Consider the following 19,008-nt stretch of genomic DNA (forward strand, 5'->3'; position numbering starts at 1 on the left):
CTGCCCCGCCTCGCGGCCTCCTCCCCCTCCCCCCTCCGGCCTCGTCAGTTGCCGGGTCAAAACAAAGCCTGGAGCCTGACGTGGCCTGGTTTCGTCTCTGCCGCCGCCGCCGCCTGAGAAGACGAGGAGGAGGAGGGAGAGAAGGAAAGGGAACCCTTCTCGGCGCCGCCATGGAGGCCCGCTACAACCTCAAGAGCCCCGGTGAGCAGAGGAGCAGAAGGGGGAAGGGTGGGCCGAGCGCAGGAGGGGATGCCGGTTTCCCCTGGAATGTGTAGGCAGGGCGGGCTCGGCCCTCACGCGAGACCGCGGCGCCAGGCCTCCTCTAGGCCGCAGCACCGAGCCTCACCAACACCGCCTCCTCCTTCTTTGGCCCCGCTGGCGTGTCTCTATACTGGGCAAGGGATGCAGTCTAGCACCACTCCAACCGCCATGGCTGTGGGATCATGGGATTTGTAGTTCGGGGAGGTACCAGCCCTCCTTGACAGGGAAGACTTAAGCATCTCGTGGAACTACAAATCCCAGCATTCCATAGCCATTTGCTACATTCACACTTGCCTCAAGCAGACAAAAGTTGAAGAATTTTCCTAGTTTCCAACAGACCTCACAACTGAATGGTTGTTGGTTTATCAGGCTGTATGGCCATGTTCTAGAAGCATTCCCTCCTGACGTTTCTCCAGCATCTGTGGCAAGCATCCTCTGAGGATTTTTGCCACAGATGCAAGCAAAACATCAGGGGAGAATGCTTCTTGAACATGGCCACAGAGCCCGAAAAACCTACAACAATGTGAAAAACCTACAATAACCCAGTGATTCCAGCCATGAAAGCCTTTGACAAGATCTCACAACTTCTGAGGCTGCCTGCCATAGATGCAGGTGAAACGTCTGGAGAGAATGCTTCTGGAACATGGCCATACAGCCCAGAAAATTCAGAACACCGCAGTGATTCCGACCACGAAAGCCTTTGACGATAGACGAGAGTTCTTTCTCCCACCGTGGACATTCCAGAGATATATAAACTTCACTTATCCTAGTTTCCAACAGACCCCTCAACCTCTGAGGATGCCTGCCATAGATGTGAACAAAACTTCAGGAGAGAATGCTTCTGGAACATAGCCATACAGCCCGGAAAACTCATAGCAACCCATTCCATAGCAAGTTCGAGTGGTGTCAGTCTGCATTTTAATATTAAGCTGTCGAATTGTAAAAAATATCTTGTAATGTCTTTGCTTAAGTTCTCAGGATAGTGTTTTTGTTGGTATGAGCTTGAATGTTTGCCGTTGCTTGTTGGAAACCACCCTGAATCCCCACGGGGAGATAGGGCGGGATAGAAATAAAATTGTTTATTATTATTATCCTAAAGTGTAGAGCAGGCCTGGACAAACTTCAGCCCTCCAGGTGTTTTGTATTTCAACTCTTACAATTCCTAACAACCGAGAAATTGTGGGAATTGAAGTCCAAAACAGCTAGAGGGCTGAAGTTTGCCCAGGCCTGGTGTAGAGGAACCTTCAGTCACCTCAACCCTGGAGCGCCGTTTTTCTTCAGCCTCACAGCTTTGGCGTTGATTAGACATGGTTTTCATTTGGGTCATGGTGACCTGATGGTGGAATCACACCCTCTCTGCTTTAGACGACAACCCCTTGCAAGCAGTCCCCAAGTTACAAACATTCCAACTTACAAGCAACTCCCTAGTTAAGAATGGGGCTGGAACAACAGGAAGTGAGATAAATCTACCCCTCTGTAGGGAAATTACTTCTGAAAGAGTTATTATCATGGGGAAAAGGTATCTCCACTGAAACTTTTTCACCAGTCCTTGTTTCCACAACAAGCCAATGTTTTTTCAAAATCCAATTCTCACAGGGAGAGGAAATGAGGTAAAATCTTCTGAAGAGGAGCACAGGTAGCAAAACAAACACCACAGGGGTGTTAACCCTTCCTTATGTTGTCCAAAGGTACAGGGTGAGGCAACATAACTTCCTTTTTTTAAATGCGCGCCATTCAGTCGGTGGAAGACGTAGTGGAGTGCTAGTGGTCTCATTCGAGAGGTGGGAATATAAAGTTTTGTCCTGACACAATTCAGTTGTCATCATGCATTGGAACAGTGAGGAGCATGCTTTTGCCGTTGAGGCCTACTTTTCGAGCTTATTTGCAGTGGCCGGCCCACTCTCCAGATTTGGCCCCTTGTGATTTTTTTCTATGGGGCTTTTTGAAATCCCGTGTTTATGTGAACCGTCCAAGGACCCTACAAGATTTGAAGAACAACATCCAGGAAGAAATTGCCAATATAACGCCTGCTATGATGGCAAGTCATGACAAATGCCAAAAATTGGTTTACTCAGTGTATGGAGAATGGGGGACGTCACCTACCTAATTTGATCTTCAAAACTATGTAAAACAAAACTTTAGGTATGCGCCTACATTATAAATTTTTTTTTCTGATTCATATAATGGGTTTTATTAAGTTTTGAAAAAAAGAAGTTATGCTTCCTCACCCTGTATATATATGTGTGTGTGGCTGGAGTTACACTAAATGTATCTGTTCCAACTTACACATAAATTCAACTTAAGAACAAACCTACAGAACCTATTTTGTTCATAACGTGGGACTGCCTGTATATGCTTTTTCTCATTTCTTCTTATTTTAAGGATTGTGGAGCCAAGTAGCAACTTTTCGCTGTTTGTGTATATATGTCCCATCAAAAGACCTGTTGACTTGTGATGACCCCAGGAGAGCCAGGATGGTCCAGTAGTTTGTGTGTTGGGCACAGGGTTTGGGGTCCTCACTCAGCGATAAAAGCCCGCTAGTGATGTAGTGGATTGAGCATTGGACTACAACTCTGGAGATCAGGGTTTGAATCCCCACTCAGCCATAGAAACCCCACTGGGTTACCTTGAGCAAGTCACACTTTCTCAGCCGAAGAGCAGATCTTACCAAGAAATCCCTGCAATAAGTTTACCTTAATTCAAAATGATCTGAAGGCACACAGCAACAAAACAAACTGTTGGTTTCACTCAAAGAAATCAAAATTTAAAAGATACGTGTTCAGTTGTTTTCATCTTCTGCTTCTTTCAAGAACCATCTCAGAATAATGTTCTAAAAATTGTGAGGGTGCAAGTATTGGCAATTATTAGGTTACCTTAAGTAGGAGGAGCTTGAAGAAAAAACAACAGTGTTGAAAAGGCTTTTCTTAGCCAATGTGGGTAGCTGCTCCCTGTCTCTGAAATATTGTATTCTGGGTACTACTAAGCAGGCCTGACCCTGCTTATCTTCTAGGCCAGTGGTCAAAATAGCACCTGGTTTTCTGTCCAGGGTTTCAGGCAAGAGGTATTTCTCGTTCTTAGCAGGATGTTCTTGGGTTTTGCTGTACATGTGTCATCTACTTCCTGACCAGATCTGACACTTAGCTTTTGGAAACAGACTAAATGAGCTATGGTCAGAGAGGTCTGATGTTGATAGATAGATAGATAGATAGATAGATAGATAGATAGATAGATAGAGGGATAGAGGGTTCCCAACCTGTGGTCCAAGGACCAGTGGTCTCCAAGAACTAAAATACGGTCCGTGGTCTCACCGTTATTACACCTTTGCAACGAGAGCGACTGATCTCGCGAAACCCTCTTATAGTGCTGAGGCTATGAGGATGTTGGGAGGAGTTAGGCTAACCACGAAAGGCTCAACAACAAGCCTTCTGACTGCTGCTTCTCCTCCTCCTCCCAGTGAGTGGAGCAGTAACATTTGGCGCCTGGAAGTGGGATGCCTTTGTATCTTTGTTTTTAGACCTGTTCCTGGAGTTATTTGGGGTGCAAATTCAGAACATTGCATTGGATAGACCATATCAGCTCAAGATCATTAAATATGGTTTTCTGTGTGAGCAGATGGTGACTACTGAATGGTTTATCTTCTGTATCGGAAACTAGAGCTGATGTGGTCTATTAATGCAGTTTTTTGAATCAGCACCCCAAATAACCAAACTGAATTTCAAGTTAACCAAAAACTGATTCGTAACCCTTTTGGTACTAATGTTGTACAATGGTCCCCGGTCAAATTGGTTCCTGGTCAAAAAAAAGTTGGGAACCACTGTAGTAGATGTTACTTAGTTCCATTTGTTTGAAAAGCAAACTTCTACTTTATAGAAATAACATGTTACCTAATTGAAATCATCTTCTAGTGTAAAAAACATGATTTTCTTGCCTGTTATTTGACATGCCATTAGAATTTTTTAAAAAAATAGTATTCTGTATTATTGGGAATGTTTGTGTCTGGCATCCATAGGGCTTGGGAAGGTTTTCACAGGCCCTACTCCTTGCCCGGTCTATCTCAGAAGTTGCTATTCAAGGTCAGGCTACTTTCAGGAATATGAGCCAAATTATCATTTAGCTGTAGCATTTAACACAGAGGGCAGATTGATAACACCTTCATTTGTGGTTGTTCCTTAGAAGTGGTGTTTAGACCCTTTTACTTACTTAGGCGATCCCTCGTAGCTCAAAGATCATTTTCTTCCAGATGTGGGGTCTTGGTGGCTGTGGAGCCCTATTCTTGATCTGCAAGATCAAAACCCTATACAACAAATGTCATTTTGTATTTCAACCATTTCCTACTGGATATGCAACATGTACCGTATTTGTTTTATAGATGTGTTTGGAAGCTGTGTACTATAGATATACAGCTTCCAAACACATTTTATTACAATTTATGTCCAATTTTATGTACACACTGAAGACTTTTAAAAATATTTTGTCTGAGGGGAGGATCACTCCTTATTCAGGTTTAAGCTCTTGTTACTTTTCTGTGCTCATGTAGTGTTATTTCCTCCTCCTTTCAGCTGTTAAACGTTTAATGAAAGAAGCTGCTGAACTGAAGGATCCAACAGACCATTATCATGCCCAGCCATTAGAGGTTTGTCTATGTTCACTCTATAAAATAAATCTATACAAATTATGAGTTTACCATCAGTTTCACAAATTTGACTGTCCACCTATGGCTAGGAGTTTGTGGCATGTGAATGATGGTGGCATATAGACATGCATATAACTTAATGGGGGAGTGACATATGATAATGTAAAACGTTCTTTTTAAAGAAAAGATAACTAAGTTATCATAAGCTCTAAAACAGGTCAAATAACAACAGCTGCTTCTGGCTTAGATTTTCTCAGGAACCAAAGAGAAGAGGAAATGTTTCTGCATTTATTTTTTTACCAATGCTTGAAAAGAGAGCAGTACATTATACAGAGAAAACATGGCCATAGTTGTAAACAAGCTTCCTTTCACAAAGATATAATTGAATGAATAACAGAGAGAAAACTCCTTTTGCCCAGAATCACTTATTTGCATCAAGACTGTTACACATATTTCCTCTTTCCTTCTGGCTCATCCTTTGTTTGATTCAAGACTCAGTGCAACACAGGCCTACTTGAGTTCTGTGAGGAAAAGCATGAGCTTGCTGCATTAGTAAAGTGCCATTTATACTCGGGAAATATCTAATCTTGCCAAGTTTTTCAGTAAAATCCCACAAAAGCAGTTTTCCTTTCAGGCAGCTGCAGGGCTTGCTGAATCTTCTGAATGAAATCATCTCATGAGAAATGGCTTGCTGTTTTTTCTGCCTCTTGACTCTCAGGCAAAGAAATCAAGACAAATGTACGGGAATCAGATAATCCTCTGGCAAAGTCCTTGCTGTGTATCCACCTGATTGCTAACAGGCTTCTAGGTCATTTGAGGGTAACTTCCAGCAGAGGCACCAGGTTCCCTACTAATGTGCAAAATCATTCATGTGGCTGTGCATTTGGGTTATGTAGATCATAATTGTGGGGTTTTATGTACCATGTGTCCTAATCACGGCCAGACTATTCTGTCTTCTCTGAAACACACATGTTCATAAGTACCGCCTGCACTGAGTGGCAAGTATTGCCTATTTTGCATAATGCAGAGGTGTAAAGAGCTTGTCTAGTGATCGTACATCAGGCATTTCTAAAAGGCACAAGGTAATAGTCATATGACCTCAGAGATGGGCAGTTAGGTATTATTGAGCTGGCATGTGACGTAGGTAGAAAAGTCACATTAATGCCTCAGATGTCCTGTTTTGCTCTTAAAAACAGCCTCAACACAAAATTGAAAGTAAAAGAAAAATGCTTTACTCCAGCAAACAAAATAAGCAAATGCAATTGAAAAAGAAAACAAGGAAGTCTTACTACAGACACCAATGAAAGTCTTTTGCAAAAGTCCCAGCAAAATCAGCAGACAATAAGGCACAGATCATGAAGTCCTTAACACAAAGCAGGTTCTGGCAGTAACAGAGTTGTTCTTAGCGAAAAGCTAAGTTCTCCTGCTTCTGATTTATATCCCATGCCGGAGGGCTTAGGGCATCACCCAATTAGCTCATCAATCTGTTAGCCGCGAGCTCACCGCCGCCTGTTCTCTGACTCCCTCCATCTTTCTAAAAAAGTAGGCACCTGCAAAGCCTCATTGTCGGATTCTTCTTCATCTCCCTCCAAGACCTGAGCACCTCCCTGCTCCCCTTCCTCTTCCGACGATGAGAAATCCCCAACATAGGGAGAGCAAAGTTACTTGCTTTTGCAAAAGCCTTCATTGAATAAAATATTAATTTAGGAATCTGAGATGTTTATTGTCCAGAAAGAACTTGGAACTTGTTCATGGTACCATTCCTAATTTTCTAAACTGATTTGAGGCAAAGTGCAGTATCACTTGTTCCCGGCACTATAATAATGTTGATTTCTCTTACTGAACTCACAATTAAGGATAATGCCAATATTCATGCTTTGTTCAAGTGACCTTCTAATTAGAATTCACTGCCATGAATTCCAAATCCTGGCTAACACAAACAATAGATTCTAGTTAGCAGTAATCATAGTTAATGTCCTAGGCATTAATAATTATGGTTAAAACTAGTGGAGAGAGAAGCTTCTGCAAAAGGCAGTGTATGATCTGTGGCTAAGGAAGTCTTACTACAGACACCAATGAAAGTCTTTTGAAAAAGAGAATATACATTAGTCTATGTTAGAACTGATTTAATAAATAATATTAGTTTAAATGAGGTGAGTTTTCATTTTAATATTTGCTTGAATTCTGGTTGTATCACATATATTATTTTGTAGCAAGTTTGAAATGTTAGTTAAACTTTGTTTGCCAGTTCAAGTATTGTGTTGATGCTTGAAGCCAACAAGAAATTATTTGCACAGCACATCTTTTGTCTGTAGAAGTAGCAGCAATTAATGTGAGAAGCATATCATTTAGTTCCAGACTTAATTTGATAAGTTTGAAATAGGTTGTTGATATTCTCAGTGCATGTTTAATATTATTTTGCAGGATAATCTTTTTGAATGGCACTTCACAGTCAGAGGCCCTCCAGATTCAGATTTTGATGGAGGAGTTTATCACGGACGGATAGTTCTGCCACCAGAGTATCCTATGAAACCACCAAGTATTATTCTCTTAACGGTAAGATGGCTCAACAACCAATCCATAAAAGCACAACCACTGCCATTAAATATGTTGTAAACTCAAACAATTGGAAGAGTAATTTTAAAAATACTGCAAGCATGGTTCTTGTGCTTCTAGTCTTCCCCTCTGTGTCCTTTGCAACTAACCTAACTGAATGTATTAGATTTTGTCCAGGAAGCACTGGAAGGGTCCCAAGCAAGCAAAAGAAAATTATCTTTCTTCTCCTCTGACCTGTAAATAGGTCGATGTTTTTTTAATGAATTAAAAAATACTGTAAATACCGGAGCAAATTAATAAAAACTGGGTGGATGGGTGGGTGGTGGATTGTGTTCATTTGTATTTGGAACTTTAATAGTTGCACTGAAACCCCCTGACAATAGTTGCACTGAAAACAATTGGGTGATGTGTTACATACAGGGAATACTAATGGTGCTTGTCCAATTTACTGCATTACAATAATGTATTTGAACTGGCCTAATATTTTAAGTTATTTAAACAAATGAATTGAAAACTTTTTTTCTACTTGTTGAAGGCTAATGGCAGGTTTGAAGTGGGAAAGAAAATTTGTCTAAGTATCTCAGGACATCACCCTGAAACATGGCAACCATCATGGAGCAGTAAGTATCAGCTGATTCTGGCCATCAGGGACCTTCTTAAATAACTGAATCTATTGAACAACATCCTAAACTGGACAGTAGGCCTTTCCTTGCAGTGTGTTACATTTTTGCTTCACTCTAGGAATTGATTACATTTGCACTTTATTTATTTTTTTAAATCAGCAGGTTTATCCAGTATCCCATATGGATTTCTGTTGATGAAACTGGATTTTCCCTTTCTTTCCTTACTTGCTTTACTCCTGAAAACTACCTCTCCAAAATCTGTCCCAGAGGGTCTCTGCTGGTGGGTGGAGAATATTGGGTACAATCTGGATTGCTTGCATGTTTGACTTTTGCGCTTCAGTAGGATTCCTTTCTCACTGTTGGTTAACCTTCATATTTCTCTTCTCTGACTACAGTACGAACTGCCTTACTTGCTATTATTGGATTCATGCCTACGAAAGGGGAGGGAGCCATAGGATCTCTAGACTATACACCCGAGGAAAGAAGAGCACTTGCTAAGAAGTAAGAGTTTTACTTTTGAGTTTAAGTGATGTTTTTATTGCTAATTATTCAAGGCTTATTTCAGTGTTCTTTGAATAATCTTGACCTGGAACTAACAACTGGATTTAGTCCTCTGATTTTTCAGGTAGAATAGGCAGAATTATTTTGTTTTGTTCCAGAAAATTTTAATCCCAGTGCTCATTTCTCTCCCTTCCTGGAATATCTTCAGAATTTTGTTCATTGTGATTCTGACACCATTTCATACCGGTCTGGCAAGGAATGGCTCCATCCCTCTCTTTTTTCTTTCTTTTCAAATTTCCACTTATGTCCTCTAAGTGGTGTAAATTGACATTTGGCACCACAAACCTCCGGCATGTGGTTGGCATGACGGCGTGGAGCACCATTACTTTCATGCTGAAGCAGTACCTATTGATCTACTCACTTTTGTATGTTTCCCAAACTGCTAGAAGTTGAGGCTAACAGCGGGAGTTCACCCTGCTCCCTGGTTTCAAATCACTGACCTTCCGGTCGGCAGGTTCAGCAGCTCAGCAGTTTAACCCACTACGCTACCAGGACTCCAGAGTAATTTTTTTTCCGTAACAGTTAAAATTGAATCATAATCCTTTGATTCTGTAGTATGATAGAACCTCTGTAGGCTATAATACTCAGGACACCAACTGAAGAATACAATCACAGTGTGTTTGTTCATGCCCCCCCCCCCCATCCGAAACCAGTTGTATTGAAATTAGGATTTAAATTAATGCATTTTCTGCACATTTTGTTTCTTGAACATTTTTATAGTGATAACTGCTTTCTTCACTTTTTCTGTGAATAATGTAGGGTTTGCCTATAGATATATATTTATGATACCAGACTGAAAATATCATTTTTCCCCCCTATAACGGTAGATCTGTGTCTAGTTATATCATTTAATACATGTGCAAATTGAGTAGGAAATCTGGTGAGCATGATTGCTGTTGAACACTGTTAAAGTAATGTATATGTTTCTCTAACCTTCCAGGTCTCAGGATTTCTATTGTGAGGGATGTGGATCACTTATGAAAGAAGCTCTCTTACCATTAACATCCGGAAGTGCCTCAAGTCAGGCTGCTGATAAAGAGGCCAAGGAACTTGCTAGGCAAATTAGTTTCAAGGTAGAATAACTATTTGTTCTTTCCCTCCTCCTACATAATTGGATGAATGTTCCCATGCTTAAAGTCAGCTGATCAATGCTCTTTGGATGGAAAGAATGACAGTAGCATGGAATGAAATTTTTAAAAAGTTACTTATACTCCTCATGAGATTAATAAGCCACACTTCATTTACTGTTTCATCCAAAGCACAGCATGGCTTTCAAACTGTTTGTTTGTTTAAAAAAAGCTTCAAGTATGGCATAGTGATAAAATATCTATTTTTAATTAAGGATAAAAGTTTGTTTAGAAAATAAAGATGGGAATTTGTGCAGGAGCCTACGATGGCCACTGTGCAGGAAATTCCAGTTACAATTTTTGTGAGAGAGATTGAGAGCCCACTCACACGGCACAACATATCTCTCTGGTGCCATTTCATCTGCTGTGGCTGCATCCCAGGGGATCTTGGAGTTTGGTGAGAAACCAGAACTCTTTGCCTTGTAAAAGCCCTTCCCTTAACTACAAATCCCAGGATTTCATGAGGTGTAAAAGTGATAGCTAAAGTAGCACCGTAATTATGTAGCATAAATGAGTGTGTAATTTGAACTGAGAAGTTGGGTCTTCGTTAAAGTGTTTTTTTCTGTCTTTTAATATGCAAACTCTTGAAATGTGATTTCAGAATTTTAATCTATCTGTCTCTATGTGCATTAAATGTAATACAGTAGACTCTCAATTAACAGGCACCCATATGGATTGGTAGATGCACGATAAATGTAGTTTTGTGTTCTCTGAGAGCTACTGTTACAAATAGCCTAACTAACTACAATACTCAATGCTCTACCATACCATAAACTCTGTATTGACACAATATTAATGCTGAAATGCAAAGAAAAAAAAAACTTAACATTACATTTCTACTAGAAATTGTTTTATTTTCATTTTTAAAAATATTTCTTTTAAAAAATTGTCCATTGTGTGAGAGTTCCGGTTGCTTGCATTCCAATTAACTGAGAATCTGACTGTATTTAGAATGGCTACCATAAAGTTCCCTGAATAATTTCCACAAAAGTGCTTTGCTTTGTGCGTTTGACAACCTAAATGATGTAAGAATAGCAGTGATTTTCCAGAGCTTCCCTTGTACAATATGCTCTTCTCCCCATTTCTGTTCCTTGTTTACAGTGCTTCCTTCTCATAAAAGAGAAGGCACTGTATACACAGTGAATGTGTGTGTGTGTGTGTGCGTTGTCAAATAACACAACCCAACCAAAAAAAGTTTTTTTCTTTGTGTCTTGATTTTTAGGCTTATTCCTCGGGCCGTTTGGGGCACTGACTTAGAAAATTGCATTGGCTAGACCGCATCGGCTCTAGTTTTTTAGATATGGCTATCATGATTTTCAGTGGGAAAGCAGATGGCGATTGGTACTTGACATCTGTTCTATATCTCAAAAACTAGAGAAGATAGGGAGAAACTGGTGCTATTTTTGGAATCAGCAGGTCCTATATGCCCAGAAAGGGAGAACATTTGAGGCACCAAAAATGTGTGTTGATGAGTTTAAACCCTGTTAATTTCATAGGTTCTTCTTAGGCAAAGCATACTCAGAGATGATCTTGCCAGCATATGAAATACTAAATTGGTATCACTGCCCCTCCCAATTTATTTAATTTTTTCATTTTGTGTAGATTAAGTGATAAACTATTAAGTTGATAAAATAAATCCTTTTTTGTCTTTTGAATGCTGTCATTTCTAATTATTTAGTCATTTCAATTTGCTCTAGAAGTAATATTGCATATTATGTGTACCTCTTAAGAAGTGTTGAACATATCATGTAGGTAAGAAAAAAAGTTTTCATAACATAATCTGCCTAGAGTTCTGAACTCCCATTTAGCTTTGTGGCATCCTTTTGTTTAAGGCGGAAGTTAACTCATCTAGAAAATCTGTTGCTGAACCAGCAAAGTTATCAGAACTAAGCCACTCGGACAGTTCCCCTGAACACCAACAAGAAAGTACAGTCCCAGCCTTCCAGGACACAATTGAAGTGGTGGGTATTAAACAAATATGGACATGATGCATTTTTCAAGAGGAGTAAGAGGAGAAGGATTCCTAATTTTTGTGTTGCTTGGAGATCAATTTAATCTTATTCATATTCTCAGAAAGGATTTACTCCTCACAGTTAGTGATAACTGCCCTTATATCTAGAATTTTTCATACCTGTGATCACATCATTGATAGCACAGCCCTACCAAAAACAGTCTTGATGTCTTGGTTCTTAGCACTGTTCCTGGAGTTATTTGGAGCACTGATTTAGAAAATTGCATTGGATAGACTGCATCAGCTCTAGTTTCTTAGATAGGGTTATCAGATATGCCCAGAAACAGGTCTAACGTTTGAGGCCAGTGTCATTTGTAACTTTCCCTGTTGTTGGGTTTCATCCCTGGACTGCAAAAGTCTTTGTTTCATCAAGTTTCCAAAACTCAATGAGTAGCTAGACTAGAGACAGGGCCAAGCACAGGGATTCCTTTCCCCACATTCCTTTGCATGTTTTTAAAGGGTTTTGTCTTTGTTTTTACTGCCAGCCACTGTCTCTCTCCCCCTCCCCTTTAATAAATGTTTTCAACCTAAAGATTGACTTTGCAATCCTCAGCCATTCTAAAGATTAAAAGGCTCTTTCTACTCACCACATGTAAGTTTCTGCTGGTTATGGAGTTTACTCCTTGTACTCTGCTATATTTTGATGGAATTACCCTAACTGAGAGTCATTTTTGAGCCTAACACCTCAGGTTCCCCAACTTCTGTTAATACTAGGCCCTATCAACTGATTTTTTTTCATGTGGAAGAAGTAAAGCTGTTGATTCCACCACCTCCTTTATTTACCATTTCTGTGTAAGCTGTCATCCAGAAAAATGTTATTTGTGATTATGCAGTTATTTATTATTTCCTTCTTAAATTGGTAACTGTCCCATAATAGGGGATGGATCGAGATTTTACTTACTAATTTTGGTTGTTTCTTAAAAATGTATTTTATCTCATTCTGGTTACTTTTTTCATGTCAGGAGTGACTTGAGAAACTGCAAGTCTATTCTGATGTGAGAGAATTGGCTGTTTGCAAGGATGTTGCCCAGGGGATGCCCAGATGTTTAATGTTTTAGCACCCTTGTTGGAGGCTTCTCTCATGTCCCCATATGGGGAGCTGGAGCGGACAGGGGGAGCTCAACCCGCTCTCCCTGGATTCGAACCACTGACCTATCAGTCAGAGGTCCTGCCAGCAGAAGAGTTTAAGCCATTGTACCACCGGCGGTTCCATTCTTGTCACTGTGCTACTATAAGTGACACAGCGAGCCTGTTCTCTCGTATAATCTTTATGCCTTGTCCAGTATGTCCCCTATATCTGTGGAACTGCTGTCCATGGCTTCATTTGTCCACTTTGGAAAAAATACGGCCTCTCTAGACATTCTTCTTGGTCTTCCTGTGTAATTCCATGGAGCAGAAGTCCTTCATTTCAATAGCGTTTACCATTGTCTTCAGTTTAGTATACAGTATCTATGTGAAGTCCAGGAATGTTTCCACCAGGCAAATGGGAACTGCACTATATATGTAGCTCTGAGACCCAATATGGAGTAGTTGTTTGAGTGTTGAACTAGGAAACTGGGAGACTGAGGTTTGAACCCTGCTTAGTCTTGGAAACCCACTGGGTGACCTTGAAGAAATCACATTTAACTTCAGAGGAAGGCAAAAGCAAACTTGCTGTGAACAAATTATCTTGTTTTGGGCTCACCTTAAAGTTACCATAAATTAAAAAATGCCTTGATTGCAAACAACACAACAACAGTTGTAGATCATTCTTAAAAGGAGTTAAGTACAACTTATTGTGAGCTGAATGATCAGCTAAGTATTTGCTTTTTACTTTGAAATACTTTGCTATTTTGTGGGATATTCCTTATACTGTAAACTTGAAACATTTTTATATCACACAGCTTGCCGGAATTCTCATTAAGGTCAGAAAATACACAATTTTGAGTCTCTCAGTGCCTTGGCTGGATGAGGGATAATGAAATATTTTATTTTTATTGCTTTTTATGGTCCTACTATTTATTCTTATTACAACCTGTGACTTTTAATACACATTATAAACCACTTCGGAGATTATGGAACAAAAAACAGCATAGAAATTTCTACATTAATAAATAATACTTTTCTTCTCCCTCCACTGTTCTAAGAACTTCAGTAAAGTATTGCGAGGAAAGACGCATCTGTCAGGTCAAAGATGTATCTTCAACTTCTGAGTCCTGCCTTTGGAAACCAAATGGGGCTTGTACAGAGGGAAGTTTCTTTCCCAAAATAGTATGGGACTTGCTCCTCAATGCTACAGTAGTTTTAGCCCTAAGCCTGAGAGACTTATGTAAACGGAACCAAAAAGACTCTGCACATTAGTGATTTTCAGCTTTTATTCTATTAAATATGCTTACCATGTTCCTTTTTTTCATCATCTCCAAAGTAAATTTGACCACATAAAGGGCAGTATTAATTCTGGCCATTTTAAATCATTGTTAACTTAATTATGACATATTAATATGGTGAAAGAGAGTGCTTATATAACCCATCCACTTTGGAAGTAGCTGAGGCCTGATACTGGTACAGGGCAGCTGCTGCTATGACTGCTGTAGATGCAATCTAAATTCACGGACAAATTGTAGACAAATCCTTGTTAAGCTCTGTGTGTGTGTGTTCCCAGGGTTGATAGGAGTACAGATTGGTTAAAAAAATTCATGTGAAATAACGTCAGACCATCTGTTGCCTGGTGAAGAGTATTTTCCAGCTATTTAGAAATGTGGGCATGCTAATATTATGCAGATTTTACCAAGAAACGTTCCCCTCTCTTTCGCATATGTAAAGAACTATGATTTGACTCATTCTTTGCAAGTCTCGTAATTCTTCAGTGCAGTGTGTGCGCTTTAAGCTCATCAGCTACAGTCACTGGAAATAATAGTATGTTGCCCTAGGACAAGGAAAAAAGTCAGCAATTGTTCAAATTAATCCTATTTTGAATGAAATTGTTTCCCCTTGCTGCTCATCAGTTTTATTCCATCTGTACTTGAATCTTCAAAATAGGTGCCATGCTTAAAACAAAACAAAAAGCCTTAACTTATTTATTTCCATTTGTTGCATATGACGGATGATTAACTACCCAAAGTAGATTAATATTTTAAGGGATCAGGATGTTGATCTCTCTGCATGTGGTATTGCTTCACTCGACATATGTTTGAAGAAGCCCATAATGCTGAGCTCTCCCTGGTCCAATGAGAAGCAAACTCTGGTTGTTTTTGTATATTGTGAAGCCACCTTTTATTTGTTATGAGACAGATTCTGAAACAGAAGGACTTCCCCTTTTTTCGGCTTAATGATTGTCTGTAAATATCTAAGGATGTGTCTCCATAGATGTATCTCCAGTTGCATCCTTAATACTATATATTGTTGGCCGTATTTTATCAATGCTTTAGTGAGAATAACCAGTTGCAGGCATTTAAAAAAAAATATTTGTTTTATTTCTGTATAATACTAGGAGCCATATGTTCCCTGTGTGTTGTGAAAAATATGTGCCCTTGCTTCCGTAGTATTTGTCTGAGGTACACCACAGGGTATTAATAAATATTCTAATTTCTAAAACTGAAAAGGAAAAATGAATGTTAGACAGGGAGACTAAAGGCTGAGAAAATGGAAGCGTGCAAAGTAAAGTATTTTGTTTCACTTCTCTTAGGCACCTCCTTCCATGCAGGTAAATGAAACCCTACATTTTCTGCTTTGAAGTGGAATATATGGCATTGTGGACTCAGATAACCCAGTTCAAAGTAGATATTGGGGGATTTTCTGCTTTGATATTCTGGTTTATATGGCCCACCTTTTGTATTCCATACATTCCGTGTTGCATTCAAATTGGATTCATTTGTGTTGTGTCCTTCATTGACTAGGTGGCAGCTCCAGCCATCTCATCCTGCCTGTCACTTTTAGGTTTATTGTTCAAATATGAAATTCATGGGTGTTTTCATTTTAGAGTGGGAGTTAGCAATGATGGAGGAGCAGGGCTCATTTTTCACCTTGGATGTGACATCATGTCATTCAGTTTTGATTCCTGACTTTTTTTTTTTTGGAAGGTGTTTTAAGATATGTCATGATCATAAGGTCAAAAAAATCTTTTAATTGGGGAACTTGAAGATGCTGCAGAGTGGGACCTTTTGGGCTGTACATTTTCTCTGTACGTTTTGGAGGCAATTTAGGTTTATAGGCGCAGCATGGCTTTTCAATTTGCCAGTACTGTCCTCTCTTACCGTTCCCTCTGACAATTCTGTGAATGTTACACTGTGTCTCAGCACTCTATCTATTCACACAAGTACCTTCAATGCAGATATTATTCAAAGGACAAATGAAAGTGATTGGGATTCATTTGTTTTGCTTTTCATATGTTTTATAAAAGGAGTATGCAACTTGTTTAATATTACACCTAGGAGTGGGGATGGCCGAAGGAAAGGCAGTATAGGGCAGGTAGAAATCCTGTGAAAGATATAAGGAAATGAAGATACAAAGTGATTTGAACAAAACCCTGACAACAAACCTTTGGATAGGAGATTCACATGCTAGAGGTTGAGTGGGTTTTTATACCAGAAGAAAAGAGGAAAGAAGGAGGCCTGTTGACAAACTCAGAGCCTCCAAATGATAGATACCTTCTAGCTTCCAGGTTGGAGAAAAATACAAACATCTGTGAAATAGTGGAAGTTGTAGATTTGTGTACTATAGTTGGTTTCCTGCCATTTCACAGATCCCTGCATCTCCCTTGCAATACAATGCTGTACATCCTAGTCTGCTTTACATTATGTTGTGTAAAATACTGTGTTGTGTACATGTTGTAGTTTGACTCCTCCATTGGTCGATGCAGGAATATGGTGAGCCCAGAATGCATAGAGAATGTGAGAAGTGACCTATTAAACCAAAGCATCATTCGGTCAACAAATAGTTTCCTTCAGTGCCAGAGATCCAGTGTAGTCCAGCAGTAGAAGTCTGAGAGTCTGGCAAAGTGCTGAGTCAGTTGTCACTTCGCCTCCTGAATTTTATCTAAATGGACAGTGGGAGAGAGCTTTAGATTTCTGCACTGTATCCCACACTAGAGAGCAAGTTTATGTTGCGGAGTATGGGAGATCCCATGCTTGGGGGGAGCGGGGAGAGGAGGAAGCAGGCTTTCTTACTTATTTATCCAATATCCTTTCTTCCTCCCATTGCTTTTAAAATATTGTCTCACTTTGTTGCATTAAACACTACATTTTCCAGTACTCCTGGGATAGTAGCCTTTTGAAAGTATTCTCCTTTCTGCTCTACTTTGAAAAACACATTCATTCAACCAAGATGACAGTTAACTGTTCCATTCTTTTAAATCCATTCCCCCTTTCCCACTTTCTTCTGTAGTCTGAAAATCAGTCCAACTCGGCCCCTTCAAGTCCTGAAAGCAACCCCCAGCCTGTGGCAAATGCTACTTCTCTGAGCCCTCGCCAGAGGCGTGCACAGCAGCGGAGGGTGCCGGCATCAACCAACTTCAACCAGGGTCAACAGCCGAGAGTCAACGCAGATCCTATAGAGTCAAACGTCCTAATTCTTGTTCTTGTTCTGGCATTAGCAGCACTTATATTTAGGCGTATATGTCTATCCAATGAGTATATATTTGAGTTATGATTTTCTCTCGTAATGTTACTTAATAATCTCTTTACTAAGGTATTGGATGTTGGGTATGAGGATTGTTTACATAAGGTCACTTTTTGTATTTACTCATTTTAAGTCCGAATGTCGCTGTACCATGGGGTACCGTAATATCTGCAAAAAGTGTGCACCTTAATATTGGTGTGAGTATGGACTATTGGCATTCTGTACCAACCAAGCAGATGACCTGCAGAAATGCTTTGGCATTAGCAGGACGTTTAGGCAATAAGAGGACTGGATGGATCACTTGTGAACTTTTGTGGATCACTTTTAACTGAGGAAAACAAGATAGTTGTGGTTTTATGCTTGAATGAATAAACTATAAAAGTTTGCCTGAATGAACTATAAATGTTTGCCTGAGAGGGATACATTGAAGTACAAATATGTCTGCCTAGTAGATGTTATTAAACTGAACAGAGAAGGGAAGTCGCTAATATTTTGTAAGTACATTTATTTTTCACACAACAAATGCCAGGGGGGAAAATCCTGACATTATGAAATTTTTGTCATCTATGGAAAAAGGGGCCAGAACATATTTGATTTTTTTAAAAAAAAATTAATTCTCTAGAAGTTAGAATAATATTTTGCGAGATTTAAATGTGATTTTCTGATATTCAGTTGTGTATATTTCACTTTTTTATAATTCCAGAATTGGTTATAACTATGTATAATTTACCCAGAATTTACTGACAGTGACATCCTCCAGAAATACATATAATGCATTAAGTTAACTGTTTCATGTGCCCATTATTTAAAAAATAATAAAAGCAATTTCAAAATCTGTAAATAAGGATATGATGATTTGAGAAAATTGTCCATGAAATCTGTAAAGTGCCAAGAACAGAACATGTGAGTTTTATTTTAATTCTTTCTGATGGCTTAACAACTAATGAGTTGTAAAAGGAAAGCATTGCAGTTTTTCGCTGTGGAAGAGGCTAACCTTGTAAATATATTTCTTGTGCTAATAGGCAAGCTTTCGTGCAAATCAGGAGATTGGCGTTTCTGTTTACAGGACCATAATAAAATCTGGGACTTACAGTTCGCCCATATCCAGAGAACATTCTGAGCCTAACCAATGATGGATCTGGACCAGACTTAGCACACATACCCAACATGCTCAATTTTTGAGTAATAGTGGGGTTTGGAGGGAATTGACCTTAGAGGTTGGGAGTTGTAGTTCACTTGCATCTAGAGAGAACCCAATAAAAATTGACTTTGATCAACTTTGGCACATAGATCTAACGTGGTCAACTTTGAATGCTGGTGGGGTTTGGAGGGAACTGAGCTTGAATTTAGGAAGTTGTAGTTCACAATGAATCCGATGAACAGTTGATCTGGACCAAACTTGACACACACGCCCAACATACCCAACTTTGAATACTGGTGGGTTTGGAGGAAACTGACTTTGAATTTAGGGAGTTGAAGTTCATCCTCATCCAGAGAGCACCATGAACCTCAACCAACAATTGATATAATAAAAGTCAAAGTATGCATGTATGTAAATATGTGGGTGACAATATATGTTTGTGACCAATTTCCTATTGACTCCCACTTTCTTGGAAGCTTTTAAACAGAGGCTGGATGGCC

At 39.5% G+C, this 19,008-nt stretch overlaps 1 protein-coding gene across 1 annotated transcript; it reads left to right on the forward strand.

The window, feature by feature from the left end:
- Nucleotides 1-17,855, forward strand: UBE2J1 (ubiquitin conjugating enzyme E2 J1). Its single transcript, XM_060753040.2, has 8 exons — nucleotides 1-201; nucleotides 4,821-4,894; nucleotides 7,319-7,450; nucleotides 7,986-8,070; nucleotides 8,469-8,574; nucleotides 9,575-9,707; nucleotides 11,594-11,722; nucleotides 17,134-17,855. Exons 1-8 carry the CDS (start codon nucleotides 171-173, stop codon nucleotides 17,395-17,397), a joined length of 954 nt encoding a protein of 317 aa, XP_060609023.1. The 5' UTR covers nucleotides 1-170; the 3' UTR covers nucleotides 17,398-17,855.
- The last annotated feature ends 1,153 nt before the right edge of the window (nucleotides 17,856-19,008 follow it).

This window comes from Anolis sagrei, chromosome 1 (genome assembly GCF_037176765.1).
Source record: "Anolis sagrei isolate rAnoSag1 chromosome 1, rAnoSag1.mat, whole genome shotgun sequence".
Taxonomy (NCBI): Eukaryota; Metazoa; Chordata; class Lepidosauria; order Squamata; family Dactyloidae; genus Anolis; species Anolis sagrei.

Excerpts from the sequence above, each read along its gene's own strand:
- UBE2J1 (XM_060753040.2), top strand. The coding sequence starts at position 171 with ATGGAGGCCCGCTACAACCTCAAGAGCCCCG. Across the intron at positions 8,575-9,574 it reads AGAAGAGCACTTGCTAAGAA|GTCTCAGGATTTCTATTGTG; the intron begins GTAAGAGTTTTA and ends CTAACCTTCCAG. Across the intron at positions 11,723-17,133 it reads TCCAGGACACAATTGAAGTG|TCTGAAAATCAGTCCAACTC; the intron begins GTGGGTATTAAA and ends TTTCTTCTGTAG.